This window comes from Sorex fumeus, unplaced genomic scaffold, assembly GCF_029834395.1.
Source record: "Sorex fumeus unplaced genomic scaffold, SorFum_2.1 ptg000030l, whole genome shotgun sequence".
In the NCBI taxonomy this organism is placed as follows: domain Eukaryota; kingdom Metazoa; phylum Chordata; class Mammalia; order Eulipotyphla; family Soricidae; genus Sorex; species Sorex fumeus.
The window spans coordinates 29,364,473-29,383,191 of NW_026606087.1; the positions used below are offsets into that span (position 1 = coordinate 29,364,473).

The 18,719-nt window shown below is 37.2% G+C and overlaps 2 protein-coding genes across 2 annotated transcripts in view; both read right to left on the reverse strand.

Annotated features, from left to right (window-relative positions):
• Window positions 1-18,719, reverse strand: part of LOC130025504 (disks large 1 tumor suppressor protein-like) — a 590,309-nt gene that overhangs the window by 142,714 nt on the left and 428,876 nt on the right. The window lies entirely within an intron of this gene.
• LOC130025081 (transcription factor BTF3-like) lies at window positions 13,792-14,633 on the reverse strand. The gene has a single exon (XM_056115972.1). It carries the CDS (start codon window positions 14,528-14,530, stop codon window positions 14,042-14,044), a length of 489 nt encoding a protein of 162 aa, XP_055971947.1. The 5' UTR covers window positions 14,531-14,633; the 3' UTR covers window positions 13,792-14,041.

Here is an 18,719-nt window from a genome sequence, read left to right on the forward strand (position 1 = left end):
TATATGGACAGGATTAGCAAAGGTACCTGGATGAAAGAGAAACTCTCCGTTCTCAGTCTACCTTCTAGGTATCTTCCTAGCTACCTAATCTATCCAAATCATGTTCAACAAATACTTACTAAAGAACAAATGGTTTGTTTGTTTGTTTGTTTGTTTGTTTGCTTTTTTGGTCACATCCAGAGATGCTCAGAGATTACTCCTGGCTCTGCACAAAAGAATTACTCCTGGCAGTGCTTGGAGACCATATGGGATGTCAGGGATGTCAGTATTTAATCCTGGTCAGCCGTGTGCAAGGCCTATCTGCTGTACTATCACTCCAACCCCTAATGATTTTTTAAAACAATTTAATGTTTTATTTATCTGTTAAGCTCTGGATTAAATTGCACTGATTCCCCAAATACAATTTTTTTTCTCAGTAGTAGCATTTAAGTTTCTGATTTATGAATTGGTCCTCCCACTATTTCGTGAGTTATTTGAAGGTATTTTCAAATTCTTTTTTAAGGTTTTGTTTTCTCAGTGATTAATACAATTCACATCAAGTACTAGCAAAATTAAATCAATATTGTACTCTAAGAGAACACTGCATTTTAAAAGAAATACATAAAATGAAAGATTTTGGTCTGTAAATTAAAACACATGATTTGGTTCTTAAATGAAAGAAATATTTGTAAATGGCTACAAAATAGAGCATTTATATCACTACTCAAGTCTCATAAAACTGTAAATAGACTTTGTAGCCATCTACCATTCCAATTTTATCTTTTCTAGACTTCAATCAAATTACTCCACCATGTTGCCCTTCCATGCCCTCTGGTAAAATGCTTCTTATCTTTCAAAACCTGGCTCAGAAGTTGCCTCCTTCAAAAATTCATCTCTGATTTCCTTAGATATTCACTACCACTCATGAATTTCCATAGAATTCTCTTTATAATACTATCAGTATATACTTACTAGTGTTGGAGTGTCTCCATGAAAAAGCATGTTTTTGTTATTTCCTATAAATTATTTAATTTATTTAAGAAGCAATATGAAGGAGATGTTTGTTTCATTCTTGGGGAAAAAAATACTCAAAAGGAATTAAGTAACCTAGTGAGTTCACATAGGTAGTAATCCACAAGGCAAGAAGTGAAATGAGTCCGAAAGAGAGAGAAAGACATAGAAAGACTGCACTCATCTGCGGAATGTGAGGTAACGAATGGGAGAAAGACACCCAAAAAGAGTTGAGATAAATACCAGAAGGTCTTCTCCACATCTTGGAAGCCGGCAGCACATGCTGGGGAAAAGACAGCTTAGATAGAGAAGAGAACACCAAATAAAGGTTGTTCGGAGGATTTGCTCAGGATTGGAGATGCATGCTGAGTGTAGACAATGGACCGAACATGATGGCCACTCAATACCTCTATTGCAAACCACAACACCCTAAAGGAAAGAGCGAGCAAAAGGAACTGCCCTACCACAGAGATGGGACGGGGTGGGGTGGGGGGATGGGATGGAGGATGGGAGGATTACTGGGATCATTCATGGTAGAGAGTGGGCACTGGTGGAGGGATGGGTACTTGATCAATGTATAACTGAAACCCAAGCATGAGAGTTTGTAAGTCCACAACTGTACCTCATGGTGTTTCACTAATAAAAATTAAATTAAAAAAAATATGCACAGCAAGCTGAATAGAAAATTAAAAAAAAATTCAAACTAGACTCTGACTGTAGGTGAATATTTTCCCTAAATCACAGCTTGTGAATAAATAAACCACTGAGAGAATGATGACCTTGGCAAAAGTAGTATAGCCTCATGAGCATACATGTGCCTGAGATAACTGAATTTCAAATTTCACGTTCCTTTTTACATTTAATATTCAATATATTCGAATGCATTAAAAACGGTTACATGAAGATGGCTAATACACGTGGCAAAAAAGTACATCCAGTTTGAATGTAATCCCCTAAGAGTCAAGAGAAATAACTTCTACTGAAACTGAGAATTTTAGAATACAGTTTCTCGATTTAAAACCTCAGTACCGAGGCAGCCGCACTGTATGCTATTTCCATTTCAGCCCATCTGATTGCATTTTCCTTGGTTACCCGGCCTAGTGGTCTCAACAGGGAGCGATAACACGCATAAAACGTCTGCTGAGCAAGGTTAAATGAATTTCTGTAAGAGTCTAACATTATTAACGTTATATGATGATTTGCAATTATCAGTCAAATAAAATCAGTTACCACTGGATGAGGGGAGTCAGTAAGAAATGAATAACAAAATCAGCACACTCCCTGCTCAATGGGGTTATAACCTAAATGAGTAATTTCAAACAGGGAGATACAGAAGAGCTCTCCAGAGAGAGGGAAGGAGTCTTTCAATTATTCTTGTTTCTAATGAAAAAAAAGACTACGTGGAAAACAACTTCACTCCCTCCCCTGTCCTCGCAAAATTTGTCCTTGACCTCTCTGCCAGTACACTGTGCCGATATGCTGCAATGAGAGGCAGCTTTGGCTCAAGGTTAAAATACGGATTCCAGGCTTGGGTCTAACACTAATTATGTGACTTGGATGCCCATTCCTTTCTCAAAGTCCTTTCTTGTTTAATTATCAATAAAATTAAAAGAGCATATATCATCGTTTAATATAAAACCATTGCACTGCTGAAATGCAATACTTTACTACCAAATACAATAATCTTCACTCAAATTCTGCTTTCAAACTGAGATCTATGTTGGTGTCCTACCTTCGTCTGGACTCTTGAGGTTCTCTCTAGTTGGATCCAAAGATGGGAGTGAACTATTAAAGTCTACCACTAATAGATTGTTACACCTCCTCAGATCTATTCACCTCTGTTTTATAAACTTTGCTGCCCTTTATCGATGATATATATTATTGATAAATTATTGTGACCTAATGATCACTTAAAAAGCATGTAATGTGCATTCCTTTTTTAAAAAGATTTTTAATTTATTTTATTTTTTATTTGCTCGAGCGGGCCCAGTAACGTCTCCATTGGAGACTTTGTTGTTACTGTGTTTGGCATATCGAATACGTCACGGGGAGCTTGCCAGGCTCTGCCGTGTGGGCGAGATACTCTCGGTAGCTTGCCGGGCTCTCCGAGAGGGGCGGAGGAATCGAACACGGGTCGGCCATGTTGGCCGCTTGCAAGGCAAACGCCCTACCGCTGTGCTATCGCTCTAGCCCTTTTGCTATCGCTCCAGCCCTTTTTATTTTTTAACTGAATCACTATGAAATACAGTTACAAAGATGTTTATAATTATACAGTGCTCCAAAAGCAAACCACTCAATGTACATTTCCTGCGACCAATGTCCCCAGTTTCCTTCCTCTAGCCACCCCTTCCCCGCAACCTACTCTGTAGCAAGCATTTTTCTTCTGTCTCTTTCTTCCTCCCTCCCCCTCTCTTTCCTTTTGGGCATCATGTTTCACAATACAGGTATTGAGATGTTATTATGTTTGTTCCTTTGCCTACTTTCAGCACACATTTCTTATCCAGAGTGATATTTTCAACTATTATTGTCATAATGGTCCCTTTTCTATCCCAACTGCCTTCTACCCCAGCACTTGAGGCAGGCTTCCAACCACAGGCCAATCTTTCTGACCCTTATTTCTCCTCTCATTGGTTTCATACTATGATTATTAGTATCTAATAGTCTACCTATTACCAATAGACTAATACTATTAGTCACATACTAAGATTTTTTTTTTGAGAGTCAACATTCTTTTATTTCACCCAGGGAATATTAAGCCCTTCTATAAGAGATCACTAACATGTTGATATATAGATATAGATATATGCATATATATAAGATTTTTATATGCCTTAATGTATATAATTTTTTTGCTTTTTGGGTCACACCTGGCGATGCACAGGAGTTACTCCTAGCAGTGCTCAGGGGACCTTATGGGATGCGAGGAATCATACCCAGATCGGCCAGGTGCAAGGCAAACGCCCTACCCACTGTGCTATCTCTCCAGCCCCCATGTATAAAATTTTTATTCTCCAGTTACTTCCTTTAGCATGAAATCTACTTGATCTGATACATATATGGTCATCCATGATTGTTTTTAGTTAACAATTCCCTTGTATGATTGTTTTGCAGTCTTTCACTATGAATTTATGTTTACTCTAAAAGTTTAAGTGTGTTTCCTCTGAGCAGCAGAAAGTTGCATTTTGTTTCCTAACCATTTAGGCACTCTGATTTTTAATGAAAGAGTTCAGTCCTTTGACATTTAGAGAAATTATTGATATGAAGCAATTTGTTGCCATTAATTTACAAGGATTTTAGTTGTTTTGATATTTGACCTCTACTTTTTATATCAGGCTATGCAGTATCCTTAGCATAGCTGGTTTATATTTGACAAATGCCTTCATCCGGTGCTTTTATTTTGTGTTACCATATGTCACATTTTAATGTAATTTTAGAATATTAATGCAACCTCAGTTTTTGAAACATTGGTCAAATGAGCTAAAGGCCCATGACCCATCAAATCCCTGGGTTCTTCTTGGTGAAGTAACTTGTGTTCTAGTCCTTCCATCTCCCCGAGAAAATAATGCTTTCGTCAGTCCCGAGTGAGAGTACAGTGGTAGGGAGCTTGCCTTGCAGCTAAGTGGGTTTGCTCTGTGACATCACATATAGATGCCCTAGCCCTCCAGAAATGATTACTGAGTGCAGAGCTAGTAGTAAGTCCTAAGCACGCCAAATCTGCCTCCCCCCTGCCCCCCCACACACAAGATCTGGTATTGTTTGTGAACTTTAGTTTACACAATCTGATGTGTTTTTTCCTTGTATGCCAATATGCCAGCCCTTTATTATTTCTTGCCACGTTATAGTTCCTCTCTCTCCGTCTCTCTTCCTATATTTCTCTCTTTCCTCTCTGTCTCTCTCTATGTTTCTCTGTCTCTGTCTCTCTGTCTCCGTCTGTCTGTCTTTCTCTCTCTCTCTCTCAAACAATGTGCCCTTGGTGTTTTGTTTGGTTTTGTTTTGACTGGCACTCATTAGACCTCTTCAATTAGTTCTCGACTCTCCCTTCAGTGAAGTACTCATCTATTAATTCTTCAACTATCCTTTTTACTTCTTTTCATTTTCTGCAATTTCTATAATTGCGGGATTGTTCCTCCAGGTATTCTTAACAAAACCTCTTATTCTCATTTTTTTTGCAATTTTTGACTATTTATTTTTAATAATGTAGTTGTGCCATTGATTTTATTTTCAGTTTACTCCATTCTCCTAAAATTTTCTACCATGTCCTTTAGTGCCGTCATTTCTATTGAATGAGACATTTAAGCTTATTGATGCTCTGTTTTAATTATTTCCTCTAAATCATTTAACATCAGGAAAATTCTCTAAAATCTTCAGGTAGTGTAGAATGATCACTTATAATCTGTAATTCTGCCATTGTTCCAGATGTTCTGTGGGAGTTCAAATATGAAGGTCCAAGCTGCCCTAATCAGCTGTTCAAGTGCTTCCTTGTATAAATACAATGGATGCAAACTCTTGACATTTCTGTTTCTGCAGGCACCATTATAATCCTGTATTTCTTCTTTCTGGGAGTCAGGTGTGGATCATACACCTGACTCCCAGTATGCAGTTATGAGAATAGAATCAGAGATTCACTGCATCTCTGGACCCAGGAATGTAGTCCATGAAGTCCATGCCATCTGCTTCCCGGGGTTAGGAGGCATACAACATGAGAGACAACCCAGAATCCCTATTGAGTCAAACTGCCATCATAGTGGTCAGGGTACAACTATGCAGGCAGCTTCAGGTTCAAGAGTGCCTCCATATTCCATTTTAACTCTCCCAGAATGGAGACCAGGGTGGCAGGTGCAGAACCACTGATGTACCAAGGTTTAGAAGTCTCTGACTCCAGTGGTTAGAAATGGTGATTCAAGGAGGGGTTCAGGCCCAGACCCACTAACATTTCCAAATCACAAGGCATTCAATATACATCAGATACTGCTTCTGAGACTCTCTCTGTGATGTATGTAAAAGCTTTATTAAATAACTCCAACTTGTAAACACTGGTGGAGGAAAGCTTGTACTGGTGGTGAAATCAGTGATGAAATATTGTAAGTGAAAAACCCAACTATGAATAATTTGTAACTCACCGTGCTTTAACAAAATAAAATTTGGGGAAAAATAGCTTCAAGTGTTGCATATTACTTAACCCCTCATCTTTCAGATAGGTCTGTAACATTTTAGATGGATTTCCTCTGAGAACAGTGGTTCAGCATCCCCACATTACTACATGAGTGACAGATAATGATGCTCTTATTTTCATCATAGGATATCAATCAACTTTTATGATTCTAATTGCACTTGTTGTTCTTCTTTACATTATAGCTTTGGGAGACAACAGACTAGCAGCTGAGGATACAGTGCAATTAAATGGAAAGAACTGTCCCATTCTTCCCCTCTCTCCCTTTAGCAACATGAAAACATCTGCATCCAGAGTTCTTTAAAGTACTTTCTTTTTTTCACCAAGTTATTTCATGTCTAACCCTTTATGCTACATTTGTCTATATTACAAGTGATAAGCACTCTAATTCCATCACAGTTATTAATGAACATGTCTTATCTTCTAACAGTTCTGCAGAATTATAAGTGCTCCAATGTATGAGTCTTAGCTACATACCTCTATATCATCTATAAGATTGCCTTTCAAAAAGGAATTGAATCACACATTTATATTGTTTTAGATGTTCTATTAAAAGTTCCAGATTCCTCTTCAACATTACCAAATTTAATTACAGAAAGATGAGATTGTAAAGATTCTGTCTTTGCATCCTAAGATTATCCATAAGCTCAAGCAATGTTCTACCACTTAACATCATTGCTACCCACTGGTAATCATCCAACTGAAATAGGAGTATCTGGAAAAGTGACATAATGGAATAAAGAGGGACATATCCAGGCAAAGGCAAAGGAATCCCAGAAATACGACTTCCAACCTGTTACTGATACCAAGAAAATCATTCTGGCAGATAGGTTAGCCAGACCTGAGAACACAGAGGGGTGGTTTTGGAAGGAAGAAAGTCTGGCTTTAGATGGAAAATCAATAACTGCAACTAGTAGAATTCTCTTAAACCAAAAGATCATAAAGTATAATCTGTTACTGACCTCTAACCCCTTTAGTTAGATTTTTTCAGTAGTATTATTATCAAATTACATAAAACAGAAATATTAGGAGAAAGAGGACAAGAAAGAAGAACATGGATTGAGGGAGAATGGAATGGAGAAAAATTAGTAAAAGGAGAGAAAGGTTGACTACACTCTAGGGTTATGGGTTATAAAGTTCCTCATTTGATTTTCTATTTGTGCCTACACAGACACATACACATCCTCTCACTGTCTTTTTCTCTGTCGCTGTCTTTCTTTCACACACATATGTATTCACTCGAAGTAATGAGGATAGAAGTATGATAGGAAGAGGATAACTTCTGTAGAAGTCTTGTCTAGCTCGAAATTCTACCTCTCATCATAACATGTTTATTTGCCATTGAGAACAAACTGTACTGGCTTACAAAAGTATCCACTACTAGTAGAGAAATAACAGAAATGTGACAAACAAATATACGCTCTAATAAATCAACCAAAACAAATATTTGTAGTAGTCAGTTCCTCAGGTTACGAAAAATAACACTATGTATTTCCGCATCAAAAATTTCCAAAGCACTGTTATTTATCACCTCCTTATTTTCCTTCACTCTGTTTTCTTTATGGTCAAGGCAAATAAAACATTCAGAAGTTAGATGCCAATGTCACATAGATAATTGATGACCGATCCCTCAGTGCCCTTTCTATTAAATAGCAGGAAGGAAAGATGAACACTGAATCCAATAAAAGACTTTTCTCACTAGACTACCTCAATTAGCCCTCTGGCTTCAAGGGTGAAAATAAAAAAGTAACTTCACAAAGTAAGGTGAAAATTGCACATTGCTTTCTTCCCAAAAGATGAGTATATGAATTTTTGCTGTAATTATGTAGAGTAGATATCTAAAATAATTTACCTTCTGTATTTCATTGTTATTGATATACTTGTTAATCTTATTTAAAGCCCAGAAGCAGAGAATGGAAAAATGGAGAAAGAAAATTTTGTAGATAAATAGATTTTAGGATTTGGTACAATTATTTCGAATGTCTGTCAGAGTGAAAGTATATATATTCAGATGCAGAATATTTTCAGAGTGCTTTCCATACAGAAATGAATCTCAGAGAAGAATGTGCTGTGTGTAGGTGGAAAGAGGCAGTCAATTACAGGACCGCATATTTCTTCTAATGTACCCAATCTGGCCCAGCAAAGCAAAATAGGAAATTAGCTCAGCATCACCTTAATACTTATCAAAATCCATCTTCTCTTTATAACTTAGTCGAGGGCTCTGTTAAATTCCAGGGAAGAACCAGAAAAGTAACCCAGTCCATGTCATTAGCCTCAAGGCCCCAATGTGACTTCCATAAAAGATGAAAATATGGATTCTCTGTTCTTGCCCTTGCTAACATTTTCTTTCTCATAGATACTCTCATTTCTATCTGCCTAGCTCAACTCCTTTTCAGATCTGTTTATGTCTATTGAGATGGTCATGTGGCTCTTATTTCTTCCAGTTTCAGTTCCTCAAATATTTTTTAACCTTCTTTCAAAATTTCAAAATTCAAAATCTTAAAGCTAGTTTCTATTATACCTCAAAAATCATTTCTAATATTTCTACTGCCTTAAACATTATAATTCTATCCTATCACTCCTATACCTCCTGGCCTATTGCCAATTTACATTCCACTGGGGCCTATCAAATTCATAAACCTGAGTCACATTTCTTTACCTGTCACTGGTTTCACTTTTCCTAATGACTTTTTATAGAAGGGTATCATCATTTTTATTTTTAACATGTTTCCCCTTACATTTGAGATTTCACCCTGATCTCAATATTTCTTTTGTGCTTAGTTTCTAAGACTTCGAAAACCCAGATGACAAGATTTGAAAAAATCCATAAAAGGACCTTTACAATCCTGTTGAACATACACTTATGAATAAGAAAATTTGCTTTGTTTTCCTTTTATATAAAACCTTTATATATAAGAAAATGCTATGTCATAGATATTTAGTTACCAAGAAACTTGTGACTAAGATTTCACTAAATCCTAATTAGCTATTCTAAACCTCCCAAGAACAGTAGAGAGGTCTATGTGTAAAACAAATTTTTCTATAATATTCTCATGAAACATACCCAAATCAGATCTAGCCCTAAATATCAATTGTCTGTGTATTTATATTCTGACAAATTTATCGTAGTGACCTATTTTCTTAGTGAAGACTGAATAACAAGCATGATTGCTTTTGCTGGGAAGTGAAACAAAAATTCTAAGAATGGTATTTGGAACTCTAATAAATAAACCAAACATGATTTTCTGTAAACACTGGTTGGTATTAATACAAAATTTGAAATGCTTGTATATTCTCCAAAGTTTATTTCTAAGGTATATTTGAAGCTATCAGTTAATTGGCATTTATGTAAAAGTTATGGTCTATTCAAATTTTATATAGTAATATTGAGAATATTTACTATTATCTGAACAACCTAGCCAAACAGGGCATTCAAATTCAATTCATCAGGATCCTCCGTGAGCTGTATTGCAGATTCACTACCAGGATCTCACCGTTCTACAAGGAAGTGATCATCGATGTCAAGAGAGGGGTTTGACAGGGTGATACCATTTCACCGAAACTCTTCAGTGCCACCCTTGAGAACGTCATGCAATGACTGGAATGGGAAGGAATGGGAGTGAAGATAGACGGTTGGCAACTACACCACCTCCGCTTTGCTGATGACATTGTTTTAATAACACCAAATATTAGCCAAGCGGCACAAATGCTGGCCAACTTCAAGCGTGAATGTGGAAAGGTTGGACTGCAGCTGATCTCACGAAGACGATGTTTATAAGAAACAGTCTCATTCCTGACATTCCATTTGCTCTCAACGGAATGAACATTCTCCAAATGCAACAGTTATGTGTACCTAGTTCGAGACCTCAACATGACAAATGACCTGGCGCCTGAGTTGTGCAGGAGGAAGAGAAAAGCTTGGAATGCCTTCAAGAGCGTTAAAGAAATAGCTTAGAGGACAAAGAACCTCTGACTCTGGGCACATCTCTTAGAATCCACTGTTCTTTCTGCATTAACATATGTTTCAGAGACTTGGGCCCTACGAAAACAGGATGAGAATGCTATTCAGGTCTCCCAAAGAGAAATTGATAGAGCTATGCTTGGAGTATCACGCTTCACTCAAGTGAGAGAAAGAATCCGGAATTCTGACCTCCGTCGACCATAAAGAATCAGGAACGCTGTCATTAGATACCATTTATTCCTTTGCTTTGTTTCTTTACACACCAAAAATGAAAGCGGTCATTCTATATCTGTCTTTAGCTTCAGTGTCATGGAGAGTTTTCCCTACATTTTCCTTCATGTATTTTATGGATTAAGCTGTGATATTGAAATCTTTAATCCATTTTGATCTGACTTTTGTGCAAGGCATTAGATCAAGGGCTGAATTAATTTATTTTTACATGCAGCTACCAGGTTTTCCAAGGACCACTTGTTAAAGAGGCTTTCCTTGATTCACTTCTTACTTCTTGCTCTTTATTAAAGATTAAATTATCATATATTTGAGGAAATGTGCCAGGGTAGCACTGTAGCACTGTCTTCCTGTTGTTCATCGATTTGCTCGAGCGGACACCAGTAATGTATCACAACAAATTGTGAGGCTTGTTGTTACTGTTTTTGGCATGTCAAATACATCACAGGTAGCTTGCCAGGCTTTGCTGTGTGGGCAAGATACTCCCAGTAGCTTGCCGGGCTCTTCAAGAGAGGTGGAGAAATCGAACCCCGGTTGGCCGCGTGCAAGGCAAATGCCCTACCTGCTGTGCTATTGCTCCGGCCCATGCCAGGGTATTGAACTCTGTTTTTTGTCTGCAGTCTTTCTTTATTCAAAAACTATTGTTTTAATTACTACCACTTTGTAGCACAGTTTGAAATTGGGAAACGTAATACTTCCAATCATCTTTTTTTCCCAAAGATTGCTTTAGTTATTCGTGTGCATTTATTGTTCCATATGAATTTCAGAAGTGTTTGGTCTATCTCCTTGAAATATGTCATGGGTATCATTATAGGGACTGCATTGAATCTGTATAAAGCTTTGGGAAGTATTGCCAGTTTGACAATAATTCTCCCAATCATGAGCAATGGATGTGTCTCCAGTTCCTCTTGTCCTACTTCTTGAAGAAGTGTTTGTAGTTTTCTTTGTATAGATCCTTCATTAAGCTCATTCGAAGAAACTTGATTTTCTGAGACAAAATTGTGAACTTTTTTTCTGTTGTTGTTGTTTTAATATTTCTTCCTTCTTAACTATTTATATGTATAAAAGCCATGGATTTTTCAGTATTGATTTTGTAACATGCCACTTTACTATGCAATTTTATTATTTCTAGGAGCTTTTTGGTAGAATCTATAGGATTTTCTAAAGTACAGTATCATGTCATCTGCAAATAGTGAGAGGCTGACTTCGTCCTTTCCTGTCTGGATGCACTTGACATTTTTTTCTCTTACCTAAGTGCTATGGCAAGTATTTCCAGTACTATATTGAATAGAAGTGGAGAGAGCAGGCAACCTTGTCTTATGCCTGATCTTAGAAGGACGGCTTTTAGTTTTGTTTCCCATTGAGTATAATTTTTGCTCTGGGCTTGTCATAGGATGGCTTTAACTATATTGACTATATTGAGGAATGTTCTTTCAACTCCCATTTGTTGAGAGTTTTTTTTTTTATCATGAATGGATACTGGATTTGTCAAATGCTTTTTTCACATCTACTGTTATGATCAGATAGTTTTTAATCTTTTTTTTATTGATATGGTTCATTATGTTGACTGACTTGAGAATGTTAAACTATCCTTCCATGTCTGGGATGAATCCTATTGGGTAATGGTACATGATCTTTTTGATGAATTGTTGGATTCTATTTCCTACTATTTTTGAAGATCTTTGCATCTGTATTTATCAGGGATATTGGCCTGTAACTTTCTTTTTTGTGTGGTTCCTTTGTCTGTCTGCTTTTGGTATCAAAATGATATTTGCCTCATAGAAACTGTTTGGAATGTTTCTTTATGGGAGTGTTTCTGTTTCTTCAACTTCCTGGAAAAGTCTGAAAAGTATTTGTAGTAGATCCTCTTTAAAGGTTTGTAAGAATTTCCTTGTGAATCCATCTAGGCCTGGGCTTTTTTTTGCCACTCTTTGCTCTTAATTTGTGCATTTAGTCCCCTGATATTGACAGAGATTATTGTCATGGGGTTTTTGTGCCATATTTCAGTAGAAGTTTGTTGTGTCTGTGGGTTTTGTCTTGCCTTACAGTAGCCCCTTCAGTACTCTGAAAGTTGGTTTTCAGTCTGTGACATTCCTCAAGCTGTTATTTATCCATAAAGTTGTGCATCATTTCTTCAAATCTGAATGAATATCTCTAGCAAGTAAAATATTCTTGATGAAGGCTGCATTTCATTAAGTTGTTTGGCTATATCTGATCATTGCCCTCTGGGACTAGAGAGTTTCATGTGATAGATCTGTTTTAAATCTAAGAGATATTCCTTTGTGTGTAATTTCCTTCTTTTATCTTGCTACTTTAAGTATTGTATCTCTATGGTATTCATTGTTCCGATTAGGATATGTCTTGGAGTCTGTTTTATTGGGGTCTCTTTTAACTGATACCCTTTGGGTTTCTTGGTTCTAAATGCCTGCATTCTCTAGCTCTGGGAACTTTAAGCAACAACATCTTTTAATTTCACTACCTGATTGGGATTGCCTCCCTCTTCCTCTGGGACCCCAATAATTCTTATGCTGTTCCTCTTTAATTCATTCCATAGTTCTCTTGTACACATTTGAGCTATTTTGAGGTCTTTTTCCATTTTCTGCTTCCTGTATGCTTTCTGCAGCTCATCTTCAAGCTCACTGATTCTGTCTTCAACTGTTGTCACTCTACTATTGAGGACAGTCATTGAGTTTTTCATTTCATCTATCAATTTTTTTTTACTAATGGATACTTCTGTTTGTAGTTTTCTTTTCCTTCTGTATTTTATTAGCTGTCTATTCCACTGTTTTTCTCATATTCTCCTGTATTTTATTAGATGTCCGTTCCACTGTCTCTTTGAGTTCATTGGACATCCTCACCATTTCATCTCTAAATTTTTTATCAGATAGATTTTGTATGTGGATATTTCTTGTTGAGGCTTCAGGGTGCCTATCTTCCTCCATTCCTTATGATGGGTTTCTTGCACTGTTTTCCCATAATGCTGTGGCAGTCTGGGGGTGGTGACTTCTCCTTTCCCCTTCAGGAATATTCCCTTCCATTTGGTATTCCTATGTAACTATTAGGGGCCTCTTTGGAAATGAATCAGGGATAGTATGACTGGGGAGACCAGGCCCTCCTTAGTTCTAACCTGTGGGTGGGAGCACTAGCAGAGTTTCATGCGTTGAGGTCCCCGCACAGTCCTGTCCCGCCTGTCAATGTTTCTTTTAAACAAATTAATCCCCTTCAGTTTTAAGGATTTTAAGAATTAAGTTAGATTCATGTTTAGCAACCTTATGGGAAAAATTGAGATGATTTAATATTCAATAAAAATTGAAAATCCATTTTTTTAAAAATGGTGCTAAATCAGTCTAGTACACAGCATAGATAGGATCTCCTCATGCAAACAGAATTTTAAGTGAACACGGATTTTAACAAGTTTGCACTATTACCTATTTTTTTTTACTAGGCAAAGAACTTTATTGACCTTTGTTTCAAACTTTATTCTCAAGTTTCTTCAGCTTAATTAGCTGCAAAGAATGACTTGTATATAAGCAAAAACTGAAAAGAGCTTCAGTGTCCAAGGGGCTTGAGCTTAAAAATATTAGATCTAGATCTTATTAGATCCTTGAAAGAAATTTTAAAAAGCAGTCATAATAAAATAGCAGCTCCCAGTAACTTCTTCAAGTTTTATCTTCTTCAGAAGCTGACTCAATTCAGTTTGCTTCATTCTTGGAAGCCTCATCAAAATTCTCTACAAGATCTGGAACTTCATCATCATCATCATCCTCTCCAGTTGCAAGTGGTGCTTTTCCATCCACCAGTTGTTTAGGCAGAGCTTCAGCCAGTCTCCTTAAACTAGTCAGACTGTCTGCACCAAGTTGGTTTAAGATACTGGGAAGCATTTCTGTCAGCTGCTTTGTCTCAGCATGGCCTGCAATGGTGAAAGTGTTCGCTGCCAGGGATGCTTGAACTTTAGGGTTATTAAAGTGGATCACTGTTCCTTGCTTTGTGAACATACTCACCTCTTCAATGCCAGAGATACTATTTACGCACAACTTCTTTAAGGAGAACTGAAGTTTCTTATCGTCTGCTGTAGCTGTTCTATGAACCACCTTCTTATTTCTGCGAGCAGTTCCTTTCCCACCAATGCGCACTTGGGCTTGCAGTTTGGTGAGCTTTTCTTGGTTCATCATTTCTTTCATCTTGTTAGAACGGAAATGGGTCCGCACTGGGGACTAAGGGTTGGCGCTCAGGGGGTTTCGGCAGACCAGCTGAGATTAGGCACACACACGCGGGGACGCAAGATGGCAGCTCTATTACCCAATTTTTTGGGTAACATTCCTTGCATGCTGGAGGCCCAGAATTTGACCAAAACATAACTAACTAGACACTGGGCTCTAGTGTTCTCCTTCATATTATTATCTCAAATAAGCTAAATAACGATCACTAATTCACATACCTATTTGGAAACACGGTCACATACTGCGTCATTCATCCAGCTATTCAAAATATTTTTAGGGGTCAAAGAGATAGGATAGGGGTTAAGGTGTGTGCTTTACTTACTATTGACCAGAATTTAATCCCTAGCATTGTATATGGTCTCCAGAGCACCATCAGTGACCCATGAAGACAGAGCACTGCAGAATATAGCCCCCAAACAAACAAAAATGACTGGAGTACTGACTCTTCTAAGCACTGTGTATATATAGTGAATATTACTTTTCTTTAATTTGTGGTTTAAAGAGGGAGAGTTTCTTGATGGTAGCTAATATTCTGAGCTTCTTTTATACCAATTATTTTTCTAACTATTTATTTGTAATATATCATTTAATATTCATGTGGTTTAATAAAGTAGTTTTAAATAATAAAATGATCCCCAAAAGTATAAATAGAAAATAAAGAACCATGAATTTTATAGCTTTCAAGACTATTTTTCATAAACAGATTGTAATAGGGTGAAATAAGGTTTTGAACTTGGGTAATCTAACTCCAGAGATTGCATTCTTTGCTCTTCTCCTGTATTTCTTCTAGAAACAGAAAATAAATAAAACTATTATATGTAAGGGCAAGAATGATAGCACAGCTATATCTAGTAAGAAACTTGCCTTGCACACAGCCAACCAAAATTCAATCCCTGGCACCACACATGGTCCCCTAAGCTTTCCAGAGTGATCCTTGAGCATCTACCCAGGTGTAAGCCTGAGTACCAATGAGTATGATCCAAAAATAAAACAAAGCTATCATACATATAAAGCTGTGCTACTAATACAATGCTGAATTCAATTTACTGCATTTATTATGGGCTGGACTCATAGCATAGAGGGTAGGGCGTTTGCCTTGCATGTGGCCAATCTGGGTTTGATTCCTCTGCCTCTCTCGGAGAGCCCAGCAAGCTACCAAGAGTATTCTACCCACATGGCAAAGCCTGGCAAGCTACCCCTGATGTATTTGATATGCCAAAAATAGTAACAATAAGTCTCTCACAATGGAGACTTATTGTTACTGGTTTCCGCTCAAGAAAATTGATGAACAACGGGAGGACAGTGACAGTGACATTTATTAAATTAACATTTCTTTCACTGATAGATAACTCCTGGAGACTAAATAGTCAACTTTAACAGAAGGGTCAAACTGTCGTAAAAGAGATATAAGTACCAGCAGATACCAATTTTACAATACAAAGCTTCTGAATCTATAGCAGCAGCAGGTATTTCAACTGACAAATAATCATTCCAAGTCCAGAAACTAAATACAAAGCAGCATTCAAGGATTGCAAGAAGACAAGGAAGGCAGCAGTATGTCAAGCACATTTCATGTCCAAAAAAGAAAGACTTGTTAACAGTAGCAATAAATTATGCATTTGATAATGGGGATTTTAAACAATTCTCAAGTCATATCAAAGAAATATGTTTAAGTAAATGTGTATTTATCTGAGACAGATCCTCAAAGGTGTTACCAACTGCTTAGATTTAAAATCCAGCTCCACCATTTAAAGACAGGATCATGTCAAATTACATTTTAATTTGAATGTAAATTTTTAAAAAACCAAATGAAAATAAATAAATCTTTATTCCTGTTTCATTATTCTCAATGTAAAAATAGTGATATTTTCTACTACTTAGTTTTGTTAAGGATTAAATAAAATTATACTATATAAAATATTTAGAATACTGTCTGACAGACAATGAATTTTCAGACAATTTATATTCTTAAAAGACCCTTCCCTTATAAATGTCGAGCAGACATTCCCAAACTTATTTGGTCTACTTCCCTCACCCCCATTTTTTTCAGAAAAATAAAAGAAACTTAATGACCACTTAGAAATTAACTTCTTTCAGCCAACAGAACTTGACATTCCCAGATGCACCATCTGGCGCACCTTAGGGAATTTGCCTTGAATGCCACTGATCTTGGTTCAATCCCCGGCAACCCATATGGTTCCCAGAGCATCCCAAGAGTGATTCCTAAAGTTTAGAGACAGGAGTAAGCTATGAGTAGGGCCAGGTGTGGCGCCCAAATCAAACTAAAAAGAACAATTGCACTCTTCATCATCTACTCCCCATCTTCTACTACCTGCAGAGGGCAGTATTACCCACTTTGAGAAGCTGGCAGAGGTCAGCTATGAGGTAGGAAGAAATAAGGAAGGGGAGGAACAATAGCTTTATCTCCATGGTAAGAAAATTTCATATTTCTTGAAAGTATTCATATTTTTCAAAAACATAGGGACATTTGTGTTTAATATAAGTTGACAAGGCTTCCTCCTCTCCACATTCTGTTCTCTAGCTTTTAGTTCTGCCTAGGAGGTATGTTTTATCTATGTCTACCAGAAAAAGAAAGGGTTGACTGGGGTATTTGTATTCTGAACAGCTGTTCTTTACTAAAATTATGTCATGGTCCAGACCATTTAAACCTAACGAATAAAAAACTGGGATCAAATATTTTCTTCAGTTTGACATAAAAGCTTTCATTAAAACACCTAGCAAGTTTGTCACCTATTATCTCTGGATTATAGCAATATAAGTGTATTCTATTTTCATTTATTTCATAGTTACATTTCCTTTTCTTAAGAAATTAACAATAATTAAAACATTATTGGGGTTTTGTTTTTATTTTGGTCCATACCTGAAGGTGCTATTCAGGACTCTGGGCTTGGTTGTCATTCCTGGAGGGACTTGAGGGATCACATGCAGAGCCAGGAGAAGCATGCACTTAATCCACTGAGCTACCTTTCCAGTCCATAAAATGTCTTTATGGTCAATTTTTTTTCAACATTTAAAGTCCTGGAAAATGTTTATGAGGAGCACACCATATTTTTTTTAAAAAAATAGAGGAGGAAGCATATGCCTTATGTGTTTAATGCCTGTACTTCAACCCCTGTTACTGCATGTCTCCACTTTGGTAACACTGGATGTAGCACTGGTTATCTACAAGCATCTCAACATCAGATGTTTCCCTAGTGACTTCCATGTACTCTTTGGGCACAGCCCTCACTGCCTTCAAAATGATTTAGCTAATTTCTTACTGTTTAGACCTATTCTTAAATTTTAATGTGCTTACAGTTCAACAAAAGATTTTGTGAGAAACAAATCCTGACCTCAAAACCCTGGGCTGGAGCCTGAGAAACTGTTTTTCCATTGAGACGGTTCACCAAGAACTCATTTCTTCTAGTCTATTAAATCACGTTTTGAATTGTAATAACTGGACTCCATTTAACTCTGATCTCCTCTCTCTCTCTCTCTTTCTCTTTCATTCTGCTTGGTTCTTGGTTCTTATTTTTGTTTTGGGGCTATACCCAGTGGTACTCATGCAGTGCCAGAGATCTAACTTGATAGGCCAAGTGCAAGACAAACACGTAAAGCAAACGAACTATCTCTTCAGTTTGCATCTGTCTCAACCAATGTCTAAAGATGCAATTTTCTCAAGTTAATTAAGAAGGTAAAGGTAAAGGTAAAGGCCCTCCCGTTGATCATCGATTTGCTCGAGCGGGCCCAGTAACGTCTCCATTGGAGATTTTGTTGTTACTGTGTTTGGCATATCAAATACATCACGGGCGGCTTGCCAGGCTCTGCGGTGCGGGTGAGATACTCTCGGTAGCTTGCCGGGCTCTCTGAGAGGGGCGGAGGAATCGAACTCGGGTCGGCCATGTTGGCTGCGTGCAAGGCAAACGCCCTACTGCTGTGCTATAGCTCCAGCCAATTAAGAAAGATAAATTATATCAAGGAGGAAAGTTAAAATTATAAGATTACAAGTTAAAAACATTTCTATTGCCTGCCTTATCATAGAACATAGAGACAGAACTAGAAACTGAAATAAAACACAAACAACAACTAGGAAACAGCATTCGGTCATCTTGGTGATAATCAAATTGAAGATCTTATCAAAATATAATAG